This window comes from Seriola aureovittata, chromosome 12 (genome assembly GCF_021018895.1).
Source record: "Seriola aureovittata isolate HTS-2021-v1 ecotype China chromosome 12, ASM2101889v1, whole genome shotgun sequence".
NCBI classification, from domain to species: Eukaryota; Metazoa; Chordata; class Actinopteri; order Carangiformes; family Carangidae; genus Seriola; species Seriola aureovittata.
The window spans coordinates 25,550,565-25,573,054 of NC_079375.1; the positions used below are offsets into that span (position 1 = coordinate 25,550,565).

The 22,490-nt window shown below is 44.7% G+C and overlaps 1 protein-coding gene across 1 annotated transcript; it reads right to left on the reverse strand.

Annotated features, from left to right (window-relative positions):
* Positions 1-5,076: 5,076 nt before the first annotated feature.
* On the reverse strand, positions 5,077-20,143 carry cnpy1 (canopy FGF signaling regulator 1). The gene is made up of 6 exons (XM_056392564.1): positions 19,987-20,143; positions 17,503-17,605; positions 17,180-17,295; positions 8,689-8,901; positions 7,062-7,158; positions 5,077-5,473 (listed from the first exon to the last, which is right to left on the reverse strand). Exons 2-6 carry the CDS (start codon positions 17,594-17,596, stop codon positions 5,433-5,435), a joined length of 561 nt encoding a protein of 186 aa, XP_056248539.1. The 5' UTR covers positions 17,597-17,605; positions 19,987-20,143; the 3' UTR covers positions 5,077-5,432.
* Positions 20,144-22,490: the final 2,347 nt, after the last annotated feature.

Genomic DNA, 22,490 nt, shown 5'->3' on the forward strand with positions numbered 1-22,490 from the left:
CAGAAACACAGGGCCGTCCTCTGCAGTGGTCGTGCTCCTGACCCTGAGACCACCAGGTGACAGGACTCTGTCTCCCAGCATGCACCACTGCCACACCCTCAGGGAGGGAGCTGGGCAGAGATCAGTAAAAGTACCTTAGTGGTAGAGTGACTATGTAATATGAACTTTGCAGATTGGTTAGTGTTTATACTCTGATGATGGTTTTCAGTTTGGTTTCCTCTCTAGTGGCTGAAAACAATCTGACTTGAAGACACAAGCACCAGCATCAGACAAACTGCATCACAGCGTCTCAAACCAATCACACTCCAGATCTTCAGATGACGACACTATCTATTTAATCATTTCTTTATTAGAACGGGACAGTGCATTTTAAAGAACATCATCGCAGCAGAAAAAGCTCATTTACAGCTGTAGTCTCCACAGCCGACGACACAGTCAACCCGCAGCTGTATTTATTCTGCAGTTTCTGCAGCAGCAGTAAAAACCCAGCGCCACTGTCCCGTTTAAACCTTCCACGCTTCAGCAGCAGCTCCTGTTGTTTCCAGGGAAAACCCTAAAAACATCTACTTTACCCAGAGTTCACTCGTCCCCTTGTCATAAACTTAACCTCTCCAACAGGCAGAGGCAAAGGGCAGACGAGCAGAGAAAAGAAAAGTACATATCACTAAGTATTGATGTCCCATGTGTCCCAAGGACAAAAGACGGGCCATCCAGTCCCCCTTCCCCCCACTGAGTAATTTAGCCATAGTTCTCCAAACGCTTCCTAGTCAAACTTGGAATATGGAATGAAGGGGACGGGGGCTTTGTGGCGGAAATATAATTACGGTGGCTAAAAGCTGCTGAAGGTGGAGAATGGGGGATGACATCAGACCAATTTCACACTCAGGCCTCGGATGGCCGGGCCAAGCCTGGGCCTCGCCGCGCTGCACTGATCAAAGCCTGCTGCTGCCACCCCGAAAGCCAAAAAAAAGGGAGACTTAACTATGCTAATCTCCAGGACAAATATATTTTAATCTTGTTAGAATACAAGTTAATGCCACAGCTCAGCGACCAAACTTTATGGTATCAGAGTACGAGGATAGAAGGAACACTTTGTCTCAGAGGGTTTCTATTAAAAACAACATGGAGGAATCAGACTCCTCTGATAAACCTCCGTCATAAAGTCTGCAGACACTGAGCTCAGCCACTGATTCTCCAGGCCGCTGTGACCGACCTGTCAGCCTGAAAAACAACGAGTCCTCCAACATGAACGCGACCCGGAGGAGCGTCTCCCCGGCCGGCGCCCCCTGCAGCTCCACCGATGAACTGTTGCACATCACCAACTCACCCTCTGATGATGTCACGGCTGCGGTGGTGAAGGTGTGTCAGGGTCCGTGTCCTCTGCACTTGTCGCTGTTGGACACACTTGTTATTGTTTAAAGACATCTCCCCACAGTCGTCCCTGTGTCTCCCTCCAATCGTTCCAATATCTGGTTGAGATCTAGTGACTGTAAAGGTCATAGCATATGATTCTATCAAGGGTGTAAACTGGGACGTTATCATGACTGTGATGTAATGTACGTGACCCAGAGGCGGAGCTAGGCCTCTAAACAGGCCTGCAAATATTTGGTTCAAGTGACAGACAACATTTTAGGCATTTATTATACATTTATCTGCTATTTTACTCACATGTTGCGCTGTTTCTATGAACCTAAGATTTTTCAAGCACCAAAACAATTCATCCACATCTGTAGAGTTTTGTTTTCACAAGAATTAAAAAAAACTGGGCTTCACTTTTTCAGCATTTTGCAATATTTCAGCAATATTGTGATATAAAACACTTAAGTTTGATCTTATATGCAAGTTCCTTCAGCGATAATGTGGAAATCAAGAAATGACTCTTAGACGTCGGAAGGTTAAAGGAGGTCACAGACTCAGCCGACCTGATTGTTCCGGCGCCTCGGGTCCGGTCTCTGCAACAGACAAAAGACCTGAGGATCTCAAGGTGCGTACTGGGGAGTGCGGAACTAAAAAGGTCGGAGATGTAACCGGGAGCGAGGCCGAGGAGAGCTTTAAAGGTGATCGATAAAATCTTAAATCTATGGTAAAAGGTCCTGGCAGCCGGCGTGAGGAGGCTGGAGCAGGACTGACGTGGTCACGGCTCTTGGTTCTGGTTAAAGGCCGAGCAGCTGGAGGAGAGGGGAAGGGTCTGGGCTGGACGTTTTAACCAGGTGAGCTACCTGTGCATCATGCGTTAGCTTCTTTCCAACCTGATCATGTGACTGCTTGTGATTCTGGACCTGTCAGATTTCCTTAAAGATTGGAAAGACAAACATACGACCCACAAAGCACCTTAAGCTTTCTACTTAAGTAAAGACACTTAAGGTTGAATTTCTCCTCAGCTGAGGGAGTTACTTTAGTAAAAATTGAGGCATTTGCAGCAGTGAAAGAGATTTTACAGCGGTAAGATTCTTCAGTCTCCATGGAGACCGTTTGTTTTCTGGCATTAGCACTTGTGATACCGGTTAACATCCCACCTATATCGTCTCGCCCCCCGTTGCTAAGGTCTTCTGTGCGACAGCTTAACTGACTTTAAGTGATTCCTTCAGTATCAGACCTGAAATACTCAAGTGATTATTTAAGGAAACCTTAAGGAGGAGAGTTAAGGGTGTTTTTTATTTTAGGGAAAATCTTAAGTTAAGACACTTTGTGCAACTGTCCCCATGTTTTCATTCACTTCCCTCTTTCCTACCAATATATTTATACGTGTGATTATATATTCAGGCCCTCAGAGCAGCTTTGTATTTAAATGAAAAGTTCTGTTGTCAGTCACTGAGCTGTGTGAGCAGTTAGCGGGTGTGAGGGGCGTCTGTCACCCTGGAGCCAGTCAGCACCTTGGTAACCCTTGATCAGTCAGGGGTGGAAGCTGGGCTCCTTGACATTTCCAGACAGGCAGCTACACAATGAGCTTGTTCGGGTCCTACTGTGACTTCAATCCCCGGGCGGAGAGGAAACCAGGGAGGGAGGGAGGGAGGAGCAGATACTGCTGCTGCAGTCGGAGCAACAAGCAGAGGACACACTGTAAAGGTGGAGAAACACCTGCTGCTGATGACACGTGGCTGAGAGGACGTGCTGCTAAATGTTTAGAGCGTCATTATCTATAAATGAATGAATTCTCTCTCTCTCTCTCTCTCTCTCTCTCTCTCTCTCTGGCTGGTCTGTTTGTGAAACTACGACCTGAAGCTCGAAGGTCACGATATCTCAGAAACCCCTGGACGGAAACTCTTCACATTTGGCACAAACGTTCACTTGGACTCGAGGATGAACTGATTAGATTTTGGTGGCTAAAGGTCAAAGGTCAAGGTTAAACAGGGATGTAACTAGTCTGAGTGGAGGTTTACCACTGTCTAAGAAAAAGAACAGGATGGCCTGAGTCACAAAAATAGATTGAGGTGCTTTTATTTACAAAAACAGCGAGGGGAAAAAAAACAGACAAATATCCAACTTGTCAAAGTCAGTACAGCCTCGCACCGCTAAGCCCCTCCCCCTAGATCTGTTTAAAACAATACTCTTCTGCAGCTCTACTGCCACTTCTCACATTAAACTACCAAAACTCATTAAAGGAAACACAGTTAAATAACTTAAATAAATCCCAAAACCTCACCACAATCTCATTAATGAGCAAACACGACCCATGACCCTGTTAAACATGGTTTCATCAGCACACCTGTGCAGGTCACTGCTGCTTTCACAAAGACTGTCAGAGATCAGATAGAGTGTAAATCCATCTGTTGTAAAGAAGTTTAGTTCTTGGCTTCTCTTACTTTTTTCAATATAAAAAAAAAAAATGTCCGACTGAGGAAAAGCATGCAACTAGTTTACCGCAGCAGAAGCTGAAGGACGGAGCTGTTCCTCAGTCGGCCATTTTTGTTATTTTGGAAAAAGTCTGACTGTTTGTTGGATCTAAGACACAGTCAAAGTGTGTTTGTGAAACCAGCTCAGGTGTCTTGTCTCCTGCAAACACACCTACAGACGTGAGTGAGCTGAGAGGAGCCTCAGTCTGACACAGTCTGTGCTTCCCCCGCGGACACGAGGCCTTTAGCATATCAATACACAGTGTTCTGGCCAATCAGCTGCCAGCTGCTGCCCCGTCCTCTCCAATCAGACAAAGGATTCTCCAGCGTTAGCTCCGGTCTGTACACCTGCTGGTTTGTCTGAGAGGAAACCTGCGTCTTCGCGTCCAGCTGCAGCTCGTTCTGCACAGACTGAAGAGCAACACTGAGCCCGAAGGTTCAAACTGAGTGAAATGACCCGGAAGTATCAGAGCTGCTCCACGTCTCTAACTGATGAGGAAGGGAGCTTCAGTGTTTCCTATCTCCTTCAGCTTAGGAAACACTGGAGCTTCCTATAGGAAAGGAAGGGAGAAAAATACCGTCCCACAATTCCTTGCTGCAGCAACATTTAAAGCGACGCACCGTTGTAGTTTCACCTCCGCAGAAACAACGTAAATGTAGAAACAACACAAACTGTTTTATGTTTGTGACTCGATCCAGAACTGATGGAAATCCTTGTCTGATCAACTGAAGCCCAAATCCATAAATATAGATTTATTCTCTTTAAATCCAGCCAGGAAATCAAAAAATAAACAAGAAAAAAACAATATCATCATCATAACTAAATACTATAGTTTATACATCATCTAATTTCACTAAATCACCAAATGAAAAACAGCAAAAAAAAATTTTCTCCACTTAACAATTGTATAGAAATGTGAAAAGCGCAAATGCCAGGAAACTTCTTGCTCTGTTTCTTATTTCTATTTAATTATTTTAACAGCTTCAACTTCCTCCATTTATATTTTCCTATTTCAACATTTCAGTCCTGTTAGTTTAGATTCTGTCAGTAAAGGAGGATTTATCCTGCATGTGTTATAGTTAGTTTAAATAAAATCCTAGTATCAGTGCAGTCAGAATCTTTTCCTAAGTCCTCATGAAGTCTCCTTCCCACCTTGACGTGGTCAGAGAAGCAGATGTATGTTCCTGCTTTACAACGACAGCCTGCATCATGTTCACACACACTGAAATAACAGAGAATAACTGCTGTGAAAACTCTTTAATTAACTGATTCATCATTCAGTTCATTTAGTGTTTCAGTTTCTTTCAAACAGATGGAAACATGTGGAGATGAAATATCATTTAAATGAATCAGCTGATGTAAAATATTCTTATATTTCCTGCATGTCAAACACAGTCTCTCACCGCTCGGTGTGGGTCTGATAATAATACGAGTGACATCAGCGTCCGTCTCAAACCTCAGACAGAAACTAAAGTGCACAATATTTTTTGTCAAGATTTCCTCTTTTATTTATTCAAAAACTTAATCGATCATTCGTCAAAAACTTTTACAGTCTGTGCTGGTCCCTGGTCCCGCCTCCGTCCTCTGACTGTCAAACACTACAACTCCTCGTTCGAGTGGCCGCCGGCTCTGCAGTAGTCTGGAACCAAGAGCAGAGACAAACACCTCAGAGTCCAGGACTCGTCGACGCGTCTAATGTGACGCGGTAACAAAGATTTCATTTGCTGTTGAAGGTTCAGACGGTTCATTAGGATCATTTCTGAGATTGTGAGTTTGTGTTAAACACTATTCAAACACTGTGAGTTCAGGAATCCCTCTATACACCAATATGTTCCTATCTGATTTTAAATAAGTGCAGTCTTTACTTATCTATGAAATCGTCTCATTACAGGATTAATTAATGATGAAATTATGACAAATTCATCACATGAACATATGAAATAAAAGCTATCATTATTAATTCATAATCTGACTGATCTTTTTCCTCATTAATTATATCAACCATTGCTGCCTGAACCAATAACACAAACAGTGGCCTACTGACAAATCTAGACTGAACTTCACAGCTAATCGACGATTCAAAGCTGAATTAGCTCCGATTATTTACTGCATCAGTTTATCACACTTTAGCTGCTTTACCAGTAACAGGAAGTGACGTCTTTAACCAGGTTAACCACACCCAGCTAAAGATTTCATGTCATATTATGGTCTGTTTTACCTGAACAACGCAGCATTGGGTTTGAAGTGACGCTAACAAAGTTGCTAGCAAAGCAAAAACAACCGTTAGCGAGTCTTTAGCCGGTGTTTGACTAACATACAGTGACCTCCGCTTCACATTTATTATCATCAACTCTCAGGAATGAATCAACTTACATTTGAAACCTCAAACCTTTAACCTTTAGCTACAGGCTAAACAAGCTAGTAGCTAGCATTATTCAACAGTTTAAAACAAGCTAGCAAGCAACTGAACCAGAAATGCTAACTCATTATTCAACAGTTTAAAACAAGTTCGGAAGAATATGTTAATCTAAAGACTACCTATTAAAATATATATATATATAAAAATATATATATATATATATATATGTACTATAAAAACTAGCACAGTTAGCATGTGATGTGACGTCAAGGCTGCGTTCACAGCACTGACAAATAAAACCAATAGCAGCCCTATTCAAAATACTGTCTATATAACACTGTCTAATACTTCTTCTCTCATTTTCTATGTGTTTTCCAGGTTTTCAAGGTTGTAGATTGAACGATGATTAACACCCGAACCATCAGCTACAATATTATATTATATTATTTTATATTATTTATGTGCATTAAAAAAGTCCAAAGAGGAGGAGCATGTGGACCTGGTGATGAAGAGGGAAGAGAGAGTTTGAGGTGTTTTTTTTTTAGGATGAATAAACGTATGTAGCCGTCACTTCATGCTGCATTCCTATTGGTTGGTTGGAGATGTAGGTTGTAACTCAACATGTGCAATAATTAACACACACCAACTGTGCAATATCTTTTCTCTGCTGCTATTTTTGTCATATTTAAATATTGTAATTGTTGTTCTTATATCATTATCTATTATTTCTCTTTTTTGTTCTGTCCACTTTGCTGCTGATTCCATAGAGGGGGGAGGAGGGTGAGGTGTGTGTGTGTGTGTGTGTGTGTGTGTGTGTGTGTGTGTGTGTGTGTGTGTGTGTGTGTGTAGGTGGTACAAGCCGTGGTACCTGAGACTCTGCTGCAGAGCTCCTCGTGCACCTGCTCCACGTCCCGGCTGAACAGAGAGATGATATCATCCTCCAGCTCCTCCACCACCGACTCACACTGAGACACAAACACAAGAGCAGAGGAAAGGATTGGCCTGGGGGGGTGAGGGGGTGGCTCGGTCATGCATACACGACACACACACAAGCACAACACACACGCACACACACACACACACACACACACACACACACACACACACACACACAAGCACACACACTGTTTGTCACATCTTTTCGCACAATGGTGGGCCCGGCGTTTGCAGAGTGGAGGCCATGTTTTCCCTCTCTTTGCCAGTTCGGCCATCTTGACGGCTCGGTGGTCACAGGGCTACGTTCACCGACAGCCCGACCCCGGCCTCGGCCTCTGACAGCGACACTGAGTCTGTTATTTCAGGGTTTGTGCAGGAGCCAGCCGCACAAACGACCTGTGATGTGAAATTAGCTCCAACGTTAGAAATGAACTCCAGCTCAGGGTGATGAGGATTCACTTCAGCTTAGAAACAGGTCTGAGAAACCCAGATCTGAAGGGTGAAGAGAGTGAAGACTCAGACCTGGACTCACACTCAGGTTGAGCTGCGAGTTATTATGACGTGTGAACGCAGTGCAGCTACACTACAGCTGGAACATGAACCACGTTTGTTTCATTCATAAAAATCTATTTGGTCACATGATGCAGCAGCTCAGCATCATCAACATCATGTGCCAACCTTCAACCTTTTTACTCTGTACATACACACACACACACACACACACACACACACGAGCTGGTACTGAACATTTACACCTGCAGGAAAAACCTACGACACCTTGAAATTAGAGAGTAGAAGAAGATGACACACCTGAGCTGAACCTGTGTGTCGGTGTAAAATAACAGACGCAAAGACTAAAAAAATAAATGAATAAAAACAATCTTTTAAATGATTTGAAGTTTTTTTAATTTTTGTTCAGTATTTGTTTTTTGTTTTTTGATGTTTAAATTTCTTCGATATTTGTTGTTTTAATATTTCTTTTGTAAAAATGTGAAAAATAATTTTTTTCTCTTCCTTTTTAAACTGAATTATTTTATAATTAATAATTAAAAGATTAATTCTATGATCTTTAAACATTATTAAATCATTATCATAGTTCAGTAAAAACAATAATTTTAAATTAAATTTAACAAAGGTAAGTCGACGTGTCTCAGATTAATAAAACATTATAATAATAATAATGTTAATTAATTAAGACTGCTGAGATTAATGCAATCACATTGTCCCCTCGTACTCCTAACTACAGCAATATTATCTGTGTGTGTGTGTGTGTGTGTGTGTGTTATATCAAATCATATCTACTTTATTTAATTTTTCCTTGGCCGTTAACTCACAGTAACTTGTTCACTTCCTGTTTATCCAGTTGGCTGCTTTTGATTGGACAGAGCTACATGTTTCCTAGCAACTGATTCACACAGATTTAATGAAGAAACACAGTTTAGTTGGTGACTGGTCTGAAAGCAGCGAGGACCCTGAGAACTGAGGAACCTGGTCCTGGTCTGTAAATCCACACGTCTCTAAAGATCACAGTTCATTCATCACACTGCTCTTTCACTCACTGCGAACTTCATGGCCTCGGACGACTCGGGCCCGTCGAACTGGAAGTTCTTGAAGTCGGGGAAGACCCCGGTGTTCCCGCCGGTCCTGGGAGCGAACCTCATGTACTGTCTGCGCTGAGTGTCAGGGTCCACGTGGAGGGCGTAGTCGCTCATGCTGCCGCACACCGCGTCCAGCAGCTCGCTGAGGTGAGTCTCTGAGCGGGCGAAAGGAACCTGGTCACAACCAGAGAGAGAGAGAGAGAGAGAGAGAGAGAGAGAGAGAGAGAGAGAGAGAGAGAGAGAGAGAGAGAGAGAGAGAGAGAGAGAGAGAGAGAGAGAGAGTAGACGATCAGCTGGTGGAGTGAGTCCAGGATCAGGATCAGGTCCTGAGTCCAGAAACGAAACACAACAATAATAATAATAATAATAATAATAATAATGATGAAGCTGACACTTCCTGTGTCGCTGCTCGGCAACAACACAAAGGCTCTGCTCATGGTGAGGAAGAAGAGGTGGTCTTCCTCGGAGAGGTCGTCATGGTGACCTCCTGTTTCCGCTGGTTTCTCCTTCCTCACTGACGAACTCTGACTTTTAACCTGTGTGAAGACCCTCCCCACCTCTTCATCCAGCCTCCACCGTCCTCTTCCTCTCCCCCCTCTGAGGAGGCGGCGGTGTCTAGACGGGTCAAGACAGGTGCTCCTCCGTACCCGGGCGGATGTTGGGTGACAGGGGTGACGGCTGGGGGTGAGGGGGCGAGGACAGGGTGGTGCTCTCTCCACCTCTGACCAGGCTGGAGAAAGCCAGAGGGAGGGGTTGGTTTCCTGAGAAGGGTGGGGTCAGTGGAGGAGCTGGAGGAGCAGGAGGCCTCAACAGGAGCCAAGTGCAGGGTAAACAGCTCATCTCCTGGGCTCCCCTCAACCCCTGCCTCCCCCTCCACCCCCCCACCCCACCCCTGCCTCTGCTGCTCCTTTCAGCCATTCATCCTCCTCCACCCTCCACTGATCAAAGGAGGAAATCTTCCTTGTCTTCTGTGGTCAAAAGGTGGCAGAGGGGGGGTGAGGAGAGGAGTCTTTTAGCTTGGTGTGTTGGGTGGGTGGGGGTGTTGGGTGGGGGTGGGGGGGTGTTTGAGGGCATCTTGCAGATGAACTGGATTTTGTAACAATGCAGATTTATTATTCCCTGACCCCTTTGGCTGTGTTCCCTTCCGGGCCAAGCCCACTGATTACATTACACACACACACACACACACACACACACACACACACACACACACACACACAAACACACACACACACACACACATACACACACACACACACACACACACTTTGACAAAGGGCCTCTCCACCATCTGTTTTCCTTCCTGTCTTGTGTTTCCAGCCTCCGAGTAAATATGAATCCTCTAGTTTCTTCAGGACCTGCTTCAGTCCTCTCTGATCCTCTGGTCTCTTCAGGACCTGGTTCAGTCCTCTCTCTGGTCCTCTGGTCTCTTCAGAACCTGATTCAGTCCTCTCTCTGATCCTCTGGTCTCTCCAGGACCTGGTTCAGTCCTCTCTGGTCCTCTGGTCTCTTCAGGACCCGGTTCAGTCCTCTCTGGTCCTCTGGTCTCTTCAGGACCTGGTTCAGTCCTCTCTGATCCTCTGGTCTCTTCAGGACCCGGTTCAGTCCTCTCTGATCCTCTGGTCTCTTCAGGACCGGTTCAGTCCTCTCTGGTCCTCTGGTCTCTTCAGGACCTGGTTCAGTCCTCTCTCTGTCCTCTGGTCTCTTCAGACCTGGTTCAGTCCTCTCTTGGTCCTCTGGTTTCTTCAGGACCTGGTTCAGTCCTCTCTGGTCCTCTGGTCTCTTCAGGACCGGTTCAGTCCTCTCTCTGGTCCTCTGGTCTCTTCAGGACCTGGTTCAGTCCTCTCTGGTCCTCTGGTCTCTTCAGGACCCGGTTCAGTCCTCTCTCTGGTCCTCTGGTCTCTTCAGGACCCGGTTCAGTCCTCTCTGGTCCTCTGGTCTCTTCAGGACCTGGTTCAGTCCTCTCTGATCCTCTGGTCTCTTCAGGACCCGGTTCAGTCCTCTCTCTGATCCTCTGGTCTCTTCAGGACCCGGTTCAGTCCTCTCTGGTCCTCTGGTCTCTTCAGGACCTGGTTCAGTCCTCTCTGGTCCTCTGGTCTCTTCAGGACCTGGTTCAGTCCTCTTTGGTCCTCTAGTTTCTTCAGGACCTGCTTCAGTCCTCTCTGGTCCTCTGGTCTCTTCAGGACCTGGTTCAGTCCTCTCTGGTCCTCTGGTCTCTCCAGGACCTGGTTCAGTCCTCTCTGATCCTCTGGTCTCTTCAGGACCCGGTTCAGTCCTCTCTCTGATCCTCTGGTCTCTTCAGAACCTGGTTCAGTCCTCTCTCTGATCCTCTGGTCTCTTCAGGACCCGGTTCAGTCCTCTCTCTGATCCTCTGGTCTCTTCAGAACCCGGTTCAGTCCTCTCTCTGATCCTCTGGTCTCTTCAGAACCTGGTTCAGTCCTCTCTGATCCTCTGGTCTCTTCAGGACCCGGCTCAGTCCTCTCTCTGATCCTCTGGTCTCTTCAGAACCTGGTTCAGTCCTCTCTCTGGTCATCTGGTCTCTTCAGGACCTGGTTCAGTCCTCTCTCTGATCCTCTGGTCTCTTCAGGACCCGGTTCAGTCCTCTCTCTGGTCATCTGGTCTCTTCAGGACCTGGTTCAGTCCTCTCTCTGGTCGTCTGGTCTCTTCAGGACCTGGTTCAGTCCTCTCTCTGATTCTCTGGTCTCTTCAGAACCCGGTTCAGTCCTCTCTCTGGTCGTCTGGTCTCTTCAGAACCTGGTTCAGTCCTCTCTCTGGTCCTCTGGTCTCTTCAGGACCTGGTTCAGTCCTCTCTGGTCCTCTGGTCTCTTCAGGACCTGGTTCAGTCCTCTCTGGTCCTCTGGTCTCTTCAGGACCTGGTTCTGATCCCTGAGCTTGACATCACTGTTGTGCTGAGGCAGGAAGGAAGTCACCAGAATGTTACAGCACAGGGTCAAAGGTCAGAGGTCGAGCTCTGAGGGATGTAGGTCACACCAGCCGATGAAGATGAGGTTCATCTGTCAATCAAAATCTGCTGTGATGACTTTGACATTTCATCCACTGAAGATGTGAAAGTAGAGACTATGACCAGAAATATTACCGATGAATAATTATTATTATTATGTTTTGACATTAATGTTTATTTTCCCACAGTGAAGAATTAATTCACAGTTCGATTCATTACATCATTAATACGTCAGATATATAAAATCACTCTGGTGAGTGTGAACAGTTATTATACTTTTTAATATTTATTTATTTAGACAGTTATTATAAAATAATTTAAAGAAGAAACACTGAGGAACTAGTTTTTAATGTTTAACCTGTGAGAACTTTAATCATTTAGATTTGAATTTCTTCTCACTTCATTTCTTTTGTTTAAAAACAAACATGAATTATCACATGTGCTCAGATGGAAATGAAATGTATTATATTATATTATATTACTACTATTACTGGTGCATTTTCAAGTAGCATGTAAGTGTTAACTTTATGTAGTTTATCTCTAATAAATCCTCACGTGACGAGCTGCAGGTGAATCAGTGTCTTCAACAAACAGATCAAATCTTCATCGATCATCATCATCGTGACTCAGACTCGTCCGTTCTCATCATATAAACACAGATTCCAGAAAACTGGGTTTGAAATCTAAACTCAAACTAAGTCCTGAATCTCATCCAACCCCCCCCCCTTTAAAAAAGAGAAAAAGAAAAGCCCCCCCCCTCCCCTCCCCTCCGCCCCACAATGAAACCACGTCGGTCCATCTCCGCCCGTGGGCTTGGGTCTGAGTCATTATCATGCCATGCTACAAAATGGTTTGGAATTAAAGCCCTTCCCTGCCAGTCGCAGCCTGGTGAAAGGAGCTGTCAGTCACAGCGTTGTTTGAAGAATGGGGTGGGGGGGCGGGGGCGGGGGGGTGCGACCAGTCGGGCCAGAGAATAGGCTTCTCAGGGATGCTATCCTCCATTCAATTCCCATTGGACAGGGAGCCATTATTGCACCGCTGTGGACAGGGGCCTTTCAGTTTCATTGTCCCGGTGATTCGGGCCAATGAAGACTCATAAATTAATAATAATAACAATAATAATTTGTCATCAAAGTGCAAGAGAGGAGGGAGAAGCTGAGATGTCATATTAGAGTGTTTAAAACATGGATTAGTGAATAATAAAGGTTTGACTTCATGATGGCAGGAGAGAAATAAGAGTTTGTAATTAGCAGCTAATTCTGACAGTGACGTGAAAACACAGAAGAGCTGGTTGATGGAGGACAGGTGAGGCTTGCAGCAACATCAGAGTCCAGACATGGTTAGCTTAGCTTAGCATGAAGCAGGGGTACACTGTTAGCCATGTCCGAAGAAAAATAAATAACTGTGAAATAATAATAATTGTAAATAAATCATTGTTTTAAGGCTGGATCCATTTCTGTGTGGGAAGCCAGTGAGGGATTGTTTGCTGACCAACATGAACCAGATCCAGAGTCAGGTCTGGACCCTCCTGGACGAACAGGAGACTGAGACTAAAACCAGGATCTGGACTCTACCCACTGCATCCGGCAAAAAACCGCACTACAACCAGAGACTGAGACAGAAGCGCTGGGTGGATGAATACGCTGCTGTCCATCAAGAAATAGTTCCAGTATCCACAGGGGCCTCATCCAGGGACCAGATCCATGATGGTCCACGTAGTGTTTATTTAAGTACAAATGAAATTCCCGAATGGTCCAGAACAGACCGACCCCCCTCCTCAGAATTAGTCTGAATGAAGGTGGAGTTGAAATTAAAAAAAAGATATAGACAAATTGAGAATTGACCAACTCATGTCGAGCAAATAAAGCCTGACTGGAAACATCCATTCAGAGGAGAAGGCAGAGGTCAAGCTAAGCTAACAGGCTAGGCTATGTAAACGTAGCTAAGCTAAGGTGTGCAGATTTCTGAAATGAAAACCGGGGACATTTCGCGTTCGGCATCAATATATCATTTAAATGGTGGTTTATTTTGAACATGGCAACTGTTGTTCTGTAATAAACTGAGGTGAAGGATGACTGATACAACAATGGCTCCCTACCTTTGAAGCTATCGCAAAGTCCAGTTGTCTATCTATTCCTCGATTATTTATATTCCTTTAGTTCTTAAGTGTCCACAGATCAAAAGAATCAAAAACGTTTCTCATGAAAGTTTTCCAGGTTGTGAATATTGTTGTCGGGTCACTTCTTCTTCTTCACTTCTTCCAACATAAAAATCATTTTTTTAAGTTTCAGCTGGGGGGCTTTGGGTATGTTTGTTTTCGTTAGTTTACTGCCTGGTTATGAACTCCTGTCCAATGAGTGAGCCAGCTAACCTTTTCTCTGCCTAGAGACGACAAAAAAATAAAAGAAAAAAATGATTCAGATAATTCTATTTAGTTGATTTTAGTTTTATTTCTGAAGCTGCTGTAGTAACAACCAGCCCCCTCTGTTGGCCACAACAAGCATAACACTGCACATCTGTTTCTTATTCACAGTTAAAAACTGGGATGTTTCCGGTCACATCTGTCCCTGGGAAATGCGACGTCTGGAGAGTTAAACTGAGGTGTAACTGACTCTGACGTGTTTCTATGTAAAAGCATCACAGAGAAAGAAACTGTCAGGAGAGTGAAAGATAAATGACGACGGATGTTTTCTGTTTTTTCATCTTTACTAATTAACGATTTAAATCACTGAGCAGCTCAGAGGCTACCGCCATCTTTTAAGGTGGAATGTTTTCTTGTATGTTACTTGATGCGTGACTGACGTTTGGAAATCAATCTATAGACCTTAAACTTTTACCATTTCATTTGTTTTCATCAGCTCTCTACGTGACGCGCTCTTTAGTGATGATCCGATCTTCAAGAGATTAAAAATGTAGATAAACTTCAGCTGGATTCTGTGAACTGTGGCTGTTTTATTTCTTCACTTGGAGGGAAAAGAGTAGCGGTGCGCTCCAGCACTTCTACACCTGTGGCTGTAACACCTGAAGACATCAGCTGCTGTAATAGTCTAATAACTTCATGTGGTCTGATCTGTTCCGGCTTTGTTCCCGTCACAGCTCTGCTCTGATGATGATCTGACTGATGTACTTTAACACTTTCTGATACGACCTCTGACTCTGCTGAACGTGTCCTGCTCAGACCACATCCTCTTCCTCTAACGGACACAGATGATATCAGGTTGATATCCTCCGTCTCCTATCGGCGTATTTCTGTTGAGCTACTGCTTTAAGAACCTCAGTGGAGGGAAAACAAAACCCTCTGTGGATGTCCCCTCGCTCAGTCACATTTCTGGGCCATGATATTATGTGTCACTGTGTCAGCCGGCCTTTGTGCATCCTCTCATTCTCAATGCATGACTTCCCACCGGTCTCTATGAGATCAGCTCGCTGCTCCAACTAAGTTCAATGTCTTTGGAGGCCTTAAATGTGTCATTGTTGCAGCAGGCAGGTTTAACTTTTGTGCCAGAGAGCAGCCCCATGCCCCCAGGAAGTCCTACTGTGAGGGGGCCAAAGAGCAGAGACTTAAAACCTGCAAATCCTCCTCACTGATGGCATCTAAGCTGTGACATCCCTCCCTCTCCGATTCACAGCGGGTCAAAAGCTGCTGAAAAGGAGGGAGCCGAGAGGGCATGGGATCAAGGTTTGGCTTCTTCTGCGCTCAGCAACATTTGATGGAGCAAACAAAGCAACAGGTGGAGGTTAGTGTCAGCGAGGAGCAGAGGAGGAGAAGCGCTGTCCCGGTGACCGGCGCCATCACGGCCGCAAACCGTTTGCATCTGCGGCGATGACAGAGTCCCAGTCTGTCAGCAGAGCTGGAGGAGACATTTAAAACCACAGAAGAAGAAATCGTGGAGGTTTCGGTCCAGCATTAACGTCATCATTAAACTGGAGGCTGTAGAGACGCTGATGTTAAAGGGACAGTTCAGGTTGTGTGAGGTAGAAACATACAGTCGGTACATCACCTGCAGCAGATGATGATGAGTGGTGTCGGTTAGGAAGACGACCCACCGACAGAGTGTCAGAGCGATGTGTTGCTGTGGGCGGGGCCACGTGGAAAAAGCGTGTTTTAGACCCTTTTAAAAACACCCACCCAAACAATCCAATATGTGTTTAAATGAAGCTTCATGTGGAATATTTTCAGTGATTTATCTTCCTGTAAAAACAGCACTTTTCCTTTGGCACTACATTTTTGCAACCACTGAACTACCGTATTCCTACGCACAAGCGCCCCTATGGAACGCACTGTATTACGCCGCAGCTGCAGGTCAGCTGAGTGAATCAGAAAGGAATATGTTGGTTCAGTGGTTGCAAAAATGTAGGAAAGGAAAAGTGCTGTTTTCCCTTTAAGATGCCGCCTTAAACTCTGACAGGTGTCCTCATGTTTTCAAATTTCCGTCATTTGTAACTGCAGTTGCAGCATTGCACCATGTGGTGGCGCCGTTTACAGAACTGCAGAAGAAGACCTGCAGCTTTCCTGGAGGTACCAAGTTTTCAGTTGGTTCACTCCCTGCTGCGGCGGAGGAGTCAGGCTTCATCCACACTGACTCGTTTCAGTTTTAAAACACTTTCTGCCGTCGTCACTGAGCCGCTCAAACACAGACGCTGCTGATCCAGACACCTGCGTCTCCTCCTGATTGGGTCTCATCAGTCGTGACGTATCGCGTGTCATTCTGCAGAGTTAAACGCAGCTTTAAAGCAGATGAGGTCAGAGACTTCAGGTCAGGGGTAGAGGACGGTGTCTCCCGTCAGAGGACACAGCAGACTGAAGACTTCGCAGGCCGCTCGGCCAACCGTCAGCACGTTTCACTCTCTCACTTCACAGATAACGAACACAGAGACGTAGAGAATATTTTACTGCCTTCACCCAGACTCACATCAGTGGCAGCAGCTATCAGTGACAGGCTAAACAGGGATTAAAGGCCAGGAAATCAATAGCAGAGCTGGACACCTCATGATAGCCGGGTCCCTGGGCAGTAGAGGATGTCCAGGTTCCAGTGGGACGTGACCTCATTAGACCAGGAACAATAAGCTGGATCCATAGCCTCACTGTGTTCACACAGCGTCTCACACACACACACACACACACACACACACACACACACACACACACACACACACACACACACACACACACACACACACACACACACACAATCACCGATCAATCAGGACTGCAGTGATCCATCCACATCACTGATCGCGGCCTCTCTCAGAACCCAGGTCCCATATCCAGGTTTTTACAGCTTTTATTTTGAAGGAGGAGAAACGTGTTTTCAGGTGTGTTGGTTAAACGCCATTTTAAAATGAAAATTTAGCCTTAGTGTTTGTGACATAGAATTATTATTATAATATATTGTCTCGTATTATTACTGTTTCACTGATGTTAATTTCAGACCACAGTTACCTGAGCGCTGCGGGGGACAGGTGAGTGTGAGGTCAGGTGTTCTCTACCTTTTTGTCTTTCATGGATCCGTCGGGGTTGAGTCTGAAGCTGCCCACGTTGATGGTCTTCTTCGGGTCCACCTGACTGATCGAGTAGTTCAGCTCATCCACAATCGCTTTGCATGCTGGGAAACACAGGTGAATGTCAGTAAATGGAGAGCGACAGTACCGATGAACACAGGTGCTACTGATCAATAAAATATATCTGAAACAAAAAGATCTGGTTTATGAAGACGTCTAATAAACAGGCCTAAACAGGACGATCTCTCAGAGGACTGTCAGGATCTGCAGAGAACTACAAACATGTCTCCCTCCAGTCAGAGCCGACTCACCTGAGCAGTAGAGCACCTGGTCTCTCTTCCCCTGGCTGCTGTAGACGAAGACGGACAGCAGCACCACAGTCATCTGAATAATCCATGAGGCCATATTGATAACCTGAAGGAGACACACAGGCCGAGTGAACAGCAGCACAAACTACAGCCGGATACATCACGTCCCGATCTTTACCTGCTGACGGCTGAGGTTCAGCTCAGTCCTCAGCCGGGCGATAATCAATAATCATTCGTCCATTTGTATCAGGATGATATGAACATGATATTGATTTGACCCTCGTCTCAAAAACTGAAAAATAAACTGGATCATTTCGGTCTCACCAGTAACTTCTCTCATATCTGCTGCTGTGATGAAAGGTCAGAGCTACGGGAAGCCTGAAGGACAGAAGTCAACTACGACTCCCAAGATGCATTGCTAAACAAACAGCTAATCACAGATGATGGCGCTGACAAAACTAGGGTAAGTAAGAAGGTTCGTAGGCTAATTGAGTGAAATGAGCTGAAGTAGTACTTCCTATTTTATCTCCTTCAGCGTAGGAAACACGAAAGGAAAGGAGAAATGCCGTCCCACAATTCCTTGCAAATGACACACGATTGTAGTTTTACCACATAAATGTAGAAACAACAGAGCAGCTGTTTTATGTTTGTGACTCGATCCAGAACTGAAAATCCTGATCTTCAGGAGTCATCATCTCTCTCATCATCATAACAATCTGTACATGAATGTTGTTCCATAAAGAGCCGACTGATATAATATTTATATATATATATATATATATATATATAATTCACTCTTCATTTTAATGGCTCAACTCTCTCTTGTATTTTTCTTTCATGTTTTCTTATTTCAACATTTTAATCCTGTTTGTTTTGTTTCCGTGGTTACTGAAGGAGGATTTATTGTCTGTGTGTTATAAATAAAGTTATAAATAAAGTTAGTTTAAATAAAGTCCTGATGAATTCTCCTTCTCGTCTTTGACCTCATGACGTTTTCCATGGAGGTCGAGGAGAAGTGGTGAGAGACTTTTATTAAGAAGTTTGAGTTTGGTACTGCTCTGGCTTAATCTCCATGACAACGGCAGCTGAGACTCATGGGTATTGTAGTTTTTAGAGACAATCCTGACAAAATGATAAAACCTGTTAGATCTTAGTTTGTGTTGATGTAAAATAAGATGGTAATGTTTACATTTTATAAGCTAATAACTGACATATTGATAATTCCTGGACAAATCATGATTGTTGAATATTAAAAAAAAAATCATGTTGACTAAGTGAATTTGATTAAGCGACTATGATCAACTCAAACACTGAATAAACATGTTCAGGTGGCTCCACCATGTAATCAGTCAGAACAAGAGTCCTCTGTAGATATAATATTCCATGTTCTACCATCAAGATCTCAGTCCGGCCATTTACATTTATATATCACTTTATATTTATTTACTATGATGTTGTAGGCTACACCTCGGTATCGTTCCTTTTTTTAAATAAATGTGATAATAATAATAATAAATGATAAAATTATTAAATCAAAGAGCATCTTTAGGTCACCAGGTGAAGCAGTTCACAGGTGAGAACAGCACCGATATCAACCAGTTAACTCCAGTCAGGCTCTTCACAGTCTGTGCACACAGCTGATAATGACTGATATACAGTGATCAGTTTATTAGGAACATGTAGATCAACCTGATGGAGTCTGATACAACAGTCCTGCAGTAAATCCTCCTCCATGAAGCTGATAATGTTTTTATTAAAATAGTTTCTGACAGTTGTTGATGATCATTATAGAGGATGTAGTGTTTGGAGGTGTTTCTGATATTTACCTGGATTCACTGATAGAACTGGGGTGGACAAAATAATAGAAACACCTGAGTGTCCTTTATACAGCAGTAGTTCTGTGTCGTCGTATCGGTTCCAAATATCTGTTATCGGTCTCCTTGATTATCGATAATCAGTATCGGCCCTGGAAAAGACATATCGGTCGATCTGTGCTCAGCATTACCTGACAGATCAGCCCAGGTTCGTTTACCTCACCAACACCTGCAAGAAAACTCAGGACTCGGCTGAGAACTGGTCTGAGAGCAGAGTCCAGCTCTCTGTGTGAGAGAGCATCGGGACACTTCCTGAATCTAATAAAAAATATAAATAAACCGCGTTTTGGTTGAATAAAGTTTAATTTTTAATGAGTAAATATGGTTATATTTATTATTATTTGTCTCTGAAGTCGAACCCCACTGGTCCGGAGAGAGACAGCTGACCCAGATGTGAAGAAGAAGACCAGGTATCTGAACCCGGGCTGTCTGGGGGACTGGCTGAACGCCGAAGTGAAGGTGGACTCAGGTCCAACCGTGGAAAGTGTTTGTTTACCTTCCTGCAGGTACGATCTTCGTCAGAACCGGAAGCGCGTGTTAAAGTGCGACATTTCGCGGCGGGGTTTGGTGCTCCGTACCGCGCGCATCAGGGCTGAGTGGAAGTACGTCTTACCTGGCGAGGAGAGCGAGCTGTCAGCACACACCTGTTGTCCTCATGCTCAGTCTGTCACCTCACTGACAGCCTTCATTCATACAACACTACACGGTCACAGCTTCCGCTCCAAACTTTCAAAGTAAAATCTTTATTGACCCGACAAAGTAAACCTCAGTCCTCCGCGGGGACCGAGACAACAGTGGCCGTGTAGCGGAAGTGCACAGCGGGAGAAGGTGGCGTCTCTAACCGCTCCTCCTCCACTGCTCCGTCACACTCTCCCTCCTGCACCACCCCGGGCTTTTATGTTGAAGGTGCAGTCAGCTGCTTCCTCCTCACTGTCGGTCGGTACCCGGACGTGCCCGGCTGTGGTGTAGCCACGTTCAGTCCGCCGTCGGCTTCGTCAGCCAATCATGTTGCAGACTGAGAGAGCACGGACCAATCAGACCGCGTCGGTGTGTCCCAGGACCTGTGCTCAGTCTGAGGCGTTTAATGACCCGCGGAAATAATAGATGTAATTTAATAACTGCTCATGAATATGTGAATAGATGATGGCTAAAGGCAATGAAATAAATAAATAATAATTAATGATAATTAAGAAAACATTTGCTGTAAACATTTGTGGATTTTAGAGCTATGTTTGTGTGTGTGTGTGTGTGTGTGTGTGTGTTGTGTGTGTGTGTGTGTGTGTGACAGGCAGCCAGGTGGTGTCTTCACAGGGGGATCTGACCTGGTTTCCCTGCTACTAATTGAATGTCATCTGTAACATCAAGGTCTCGGTCGCACAGGTAGATGACAGATTCCTCAGACCAGCAGAGTCTGATGGGACCAGAATCCAGACCAGAATCCAGACCAACTAAAGGAAGTAAACTGTGGAGAGAGAGCGGGAACTGAAGACCTCACCGCTGGGGGCGCAGGTTTACCTGTGAGCGGGAGGAGCGTAGGTGAAACCTCCACCTTAGACATGAGGTTTCACCTACGCTCTGAGGCTGAAACGTGAAACCAACTGTGAAGAACCAGAAGCTGCAGTTCCTCTAACGACCACTAGAGTCTGGCTCCAACAGTGAGTCAGTCCCCATAGACTCCCATGTTAAAATGTCCAACTTTACAGCAGAAATAAACATGTTTACAGCCTGGTACAAAAACTGTTTTGGTGTCTAGAGCTAATTTCCTCCTTCATGACACCTGTTTATATAACTCACCTGTTTACATTTTATTAAGGACTAAAGTTATGGAGGATTGAGGGGCGTGGCCTCTTCGAGTGACAGGTGGGTGCCATTATAGTAGTTGGCTAGCTGCTAGCTGTCTGTTTGGTGTCATCTCAGCTAATTTGAGTGACTGAACGTAGCAGGTATCAGTGTCTGTGCTCACCATACTTGGCTTGTTAGCTTAGCTCATTATTAGCTAATTAGCCAGCAAATTAATTAGCTTAGCAAGATGTCCAGCTATGCTAATGACACGCACCACAGACGCTCCTCCTCTTTGACCATTTTTGGATTACCTGGGAGTTAGTGGGCGGAGTCAGACACTGCCAAGATGGTGACGATGGTGCAGCTCACTCTGAGCTCCAAAACTGCTCCTCAGAAACCTGTGGGTGACGTCACAGAGCTACGTCCATCTTTATTTACGGTCTCTGGTCTTGGTCTTGGCCAACCACAGGTTAACTAAAGCTAAACTACTGATAAATCCATCAGATGGTCGTGACCTGTTCAGGGAGAGAACAGTGAGAAGAGAAAAATAAATCCGCCTCAGTTCAGATCAAATCAACCACACCAGGTGCAGACACACAGACGGACTGAGCGTGTAGACCAGAGGAGCAGAGCCACCACGTCAGGGAGGACGTGTTGATCTGAAGAGAGCGGTGGAGATCGCCATGTTGACCTTTAACCAGACGTCCAAACTAAGAGCTGAACACATGAACAACATGTTTGTGTGTGTGTTTGTGTGTGTTTGTGTGTGTGTGTGTGTGTGTTTGTGTGTGTGTGTGTGTGTGTGGTAAAGGTCGATGAGAACAAGGTCAAGGTGAACATACATGTGATGTATCTACACAGGGATTATGTGACTGTTTTGAACAAAGACAACAACATGGAGCTGATACTGTTCTCACTTTATTAGGAACACCTGCTCTTTCATGCAATTGACCAGTCAGCCAATCACGTGTCAGCAGAGCACAGTCTCTCTCTGTCTGTCTCTGTGTCTCTCCATCTCTCTCTCTCATATTGTATTTTATTATATTAATATTGTTACTGACATTTTGTTTTGATAATTAGATTCCGTTGAATGAGTCACATTATTTGGCAACACATTGAAAATGTCTTGACAATAAATCCTGTTGAATTAAAATGGACTAGAATAGATTTACAGGGGTGTTTGTCTCCCTCCACATCTGGACACAGCTGTTGGTGAGTAAAGGATGATGAAGTTTGATGCAGCTGCTAATGCTAACGTTAGCTATGTAGCAATAGGAAAAACATACATACAGCTCCTTTAACCTTAAACACTCACACAGCACAGACAGAAACATC

Bases quoted from the DNA above. Each gene is read 5' to 3' on its own strand.
- cnpy1 (XM_056392564.1), bottom strand. From the start codon at position 17,596: ATGGCCTCATGGATTATTCAGATGACTGTGGTGCTGCTGTCCGTCTTC. The intron at 7,159-8,688 runs GTGAGTGAAAGA...TTTGTGTCTCAG, and splicing joins CCGAGGCCATGAAGTTCGCA to TGTGAGTCGGTGGTGGAGGA. The intron at 5,474-7,061 runs GTACCACGGCTT...TCTTGGTTCCAG, and splicing joins GCTCTGCAGCAGAGTCTCAG to ACTACTGCAGAGCCGGCGGC.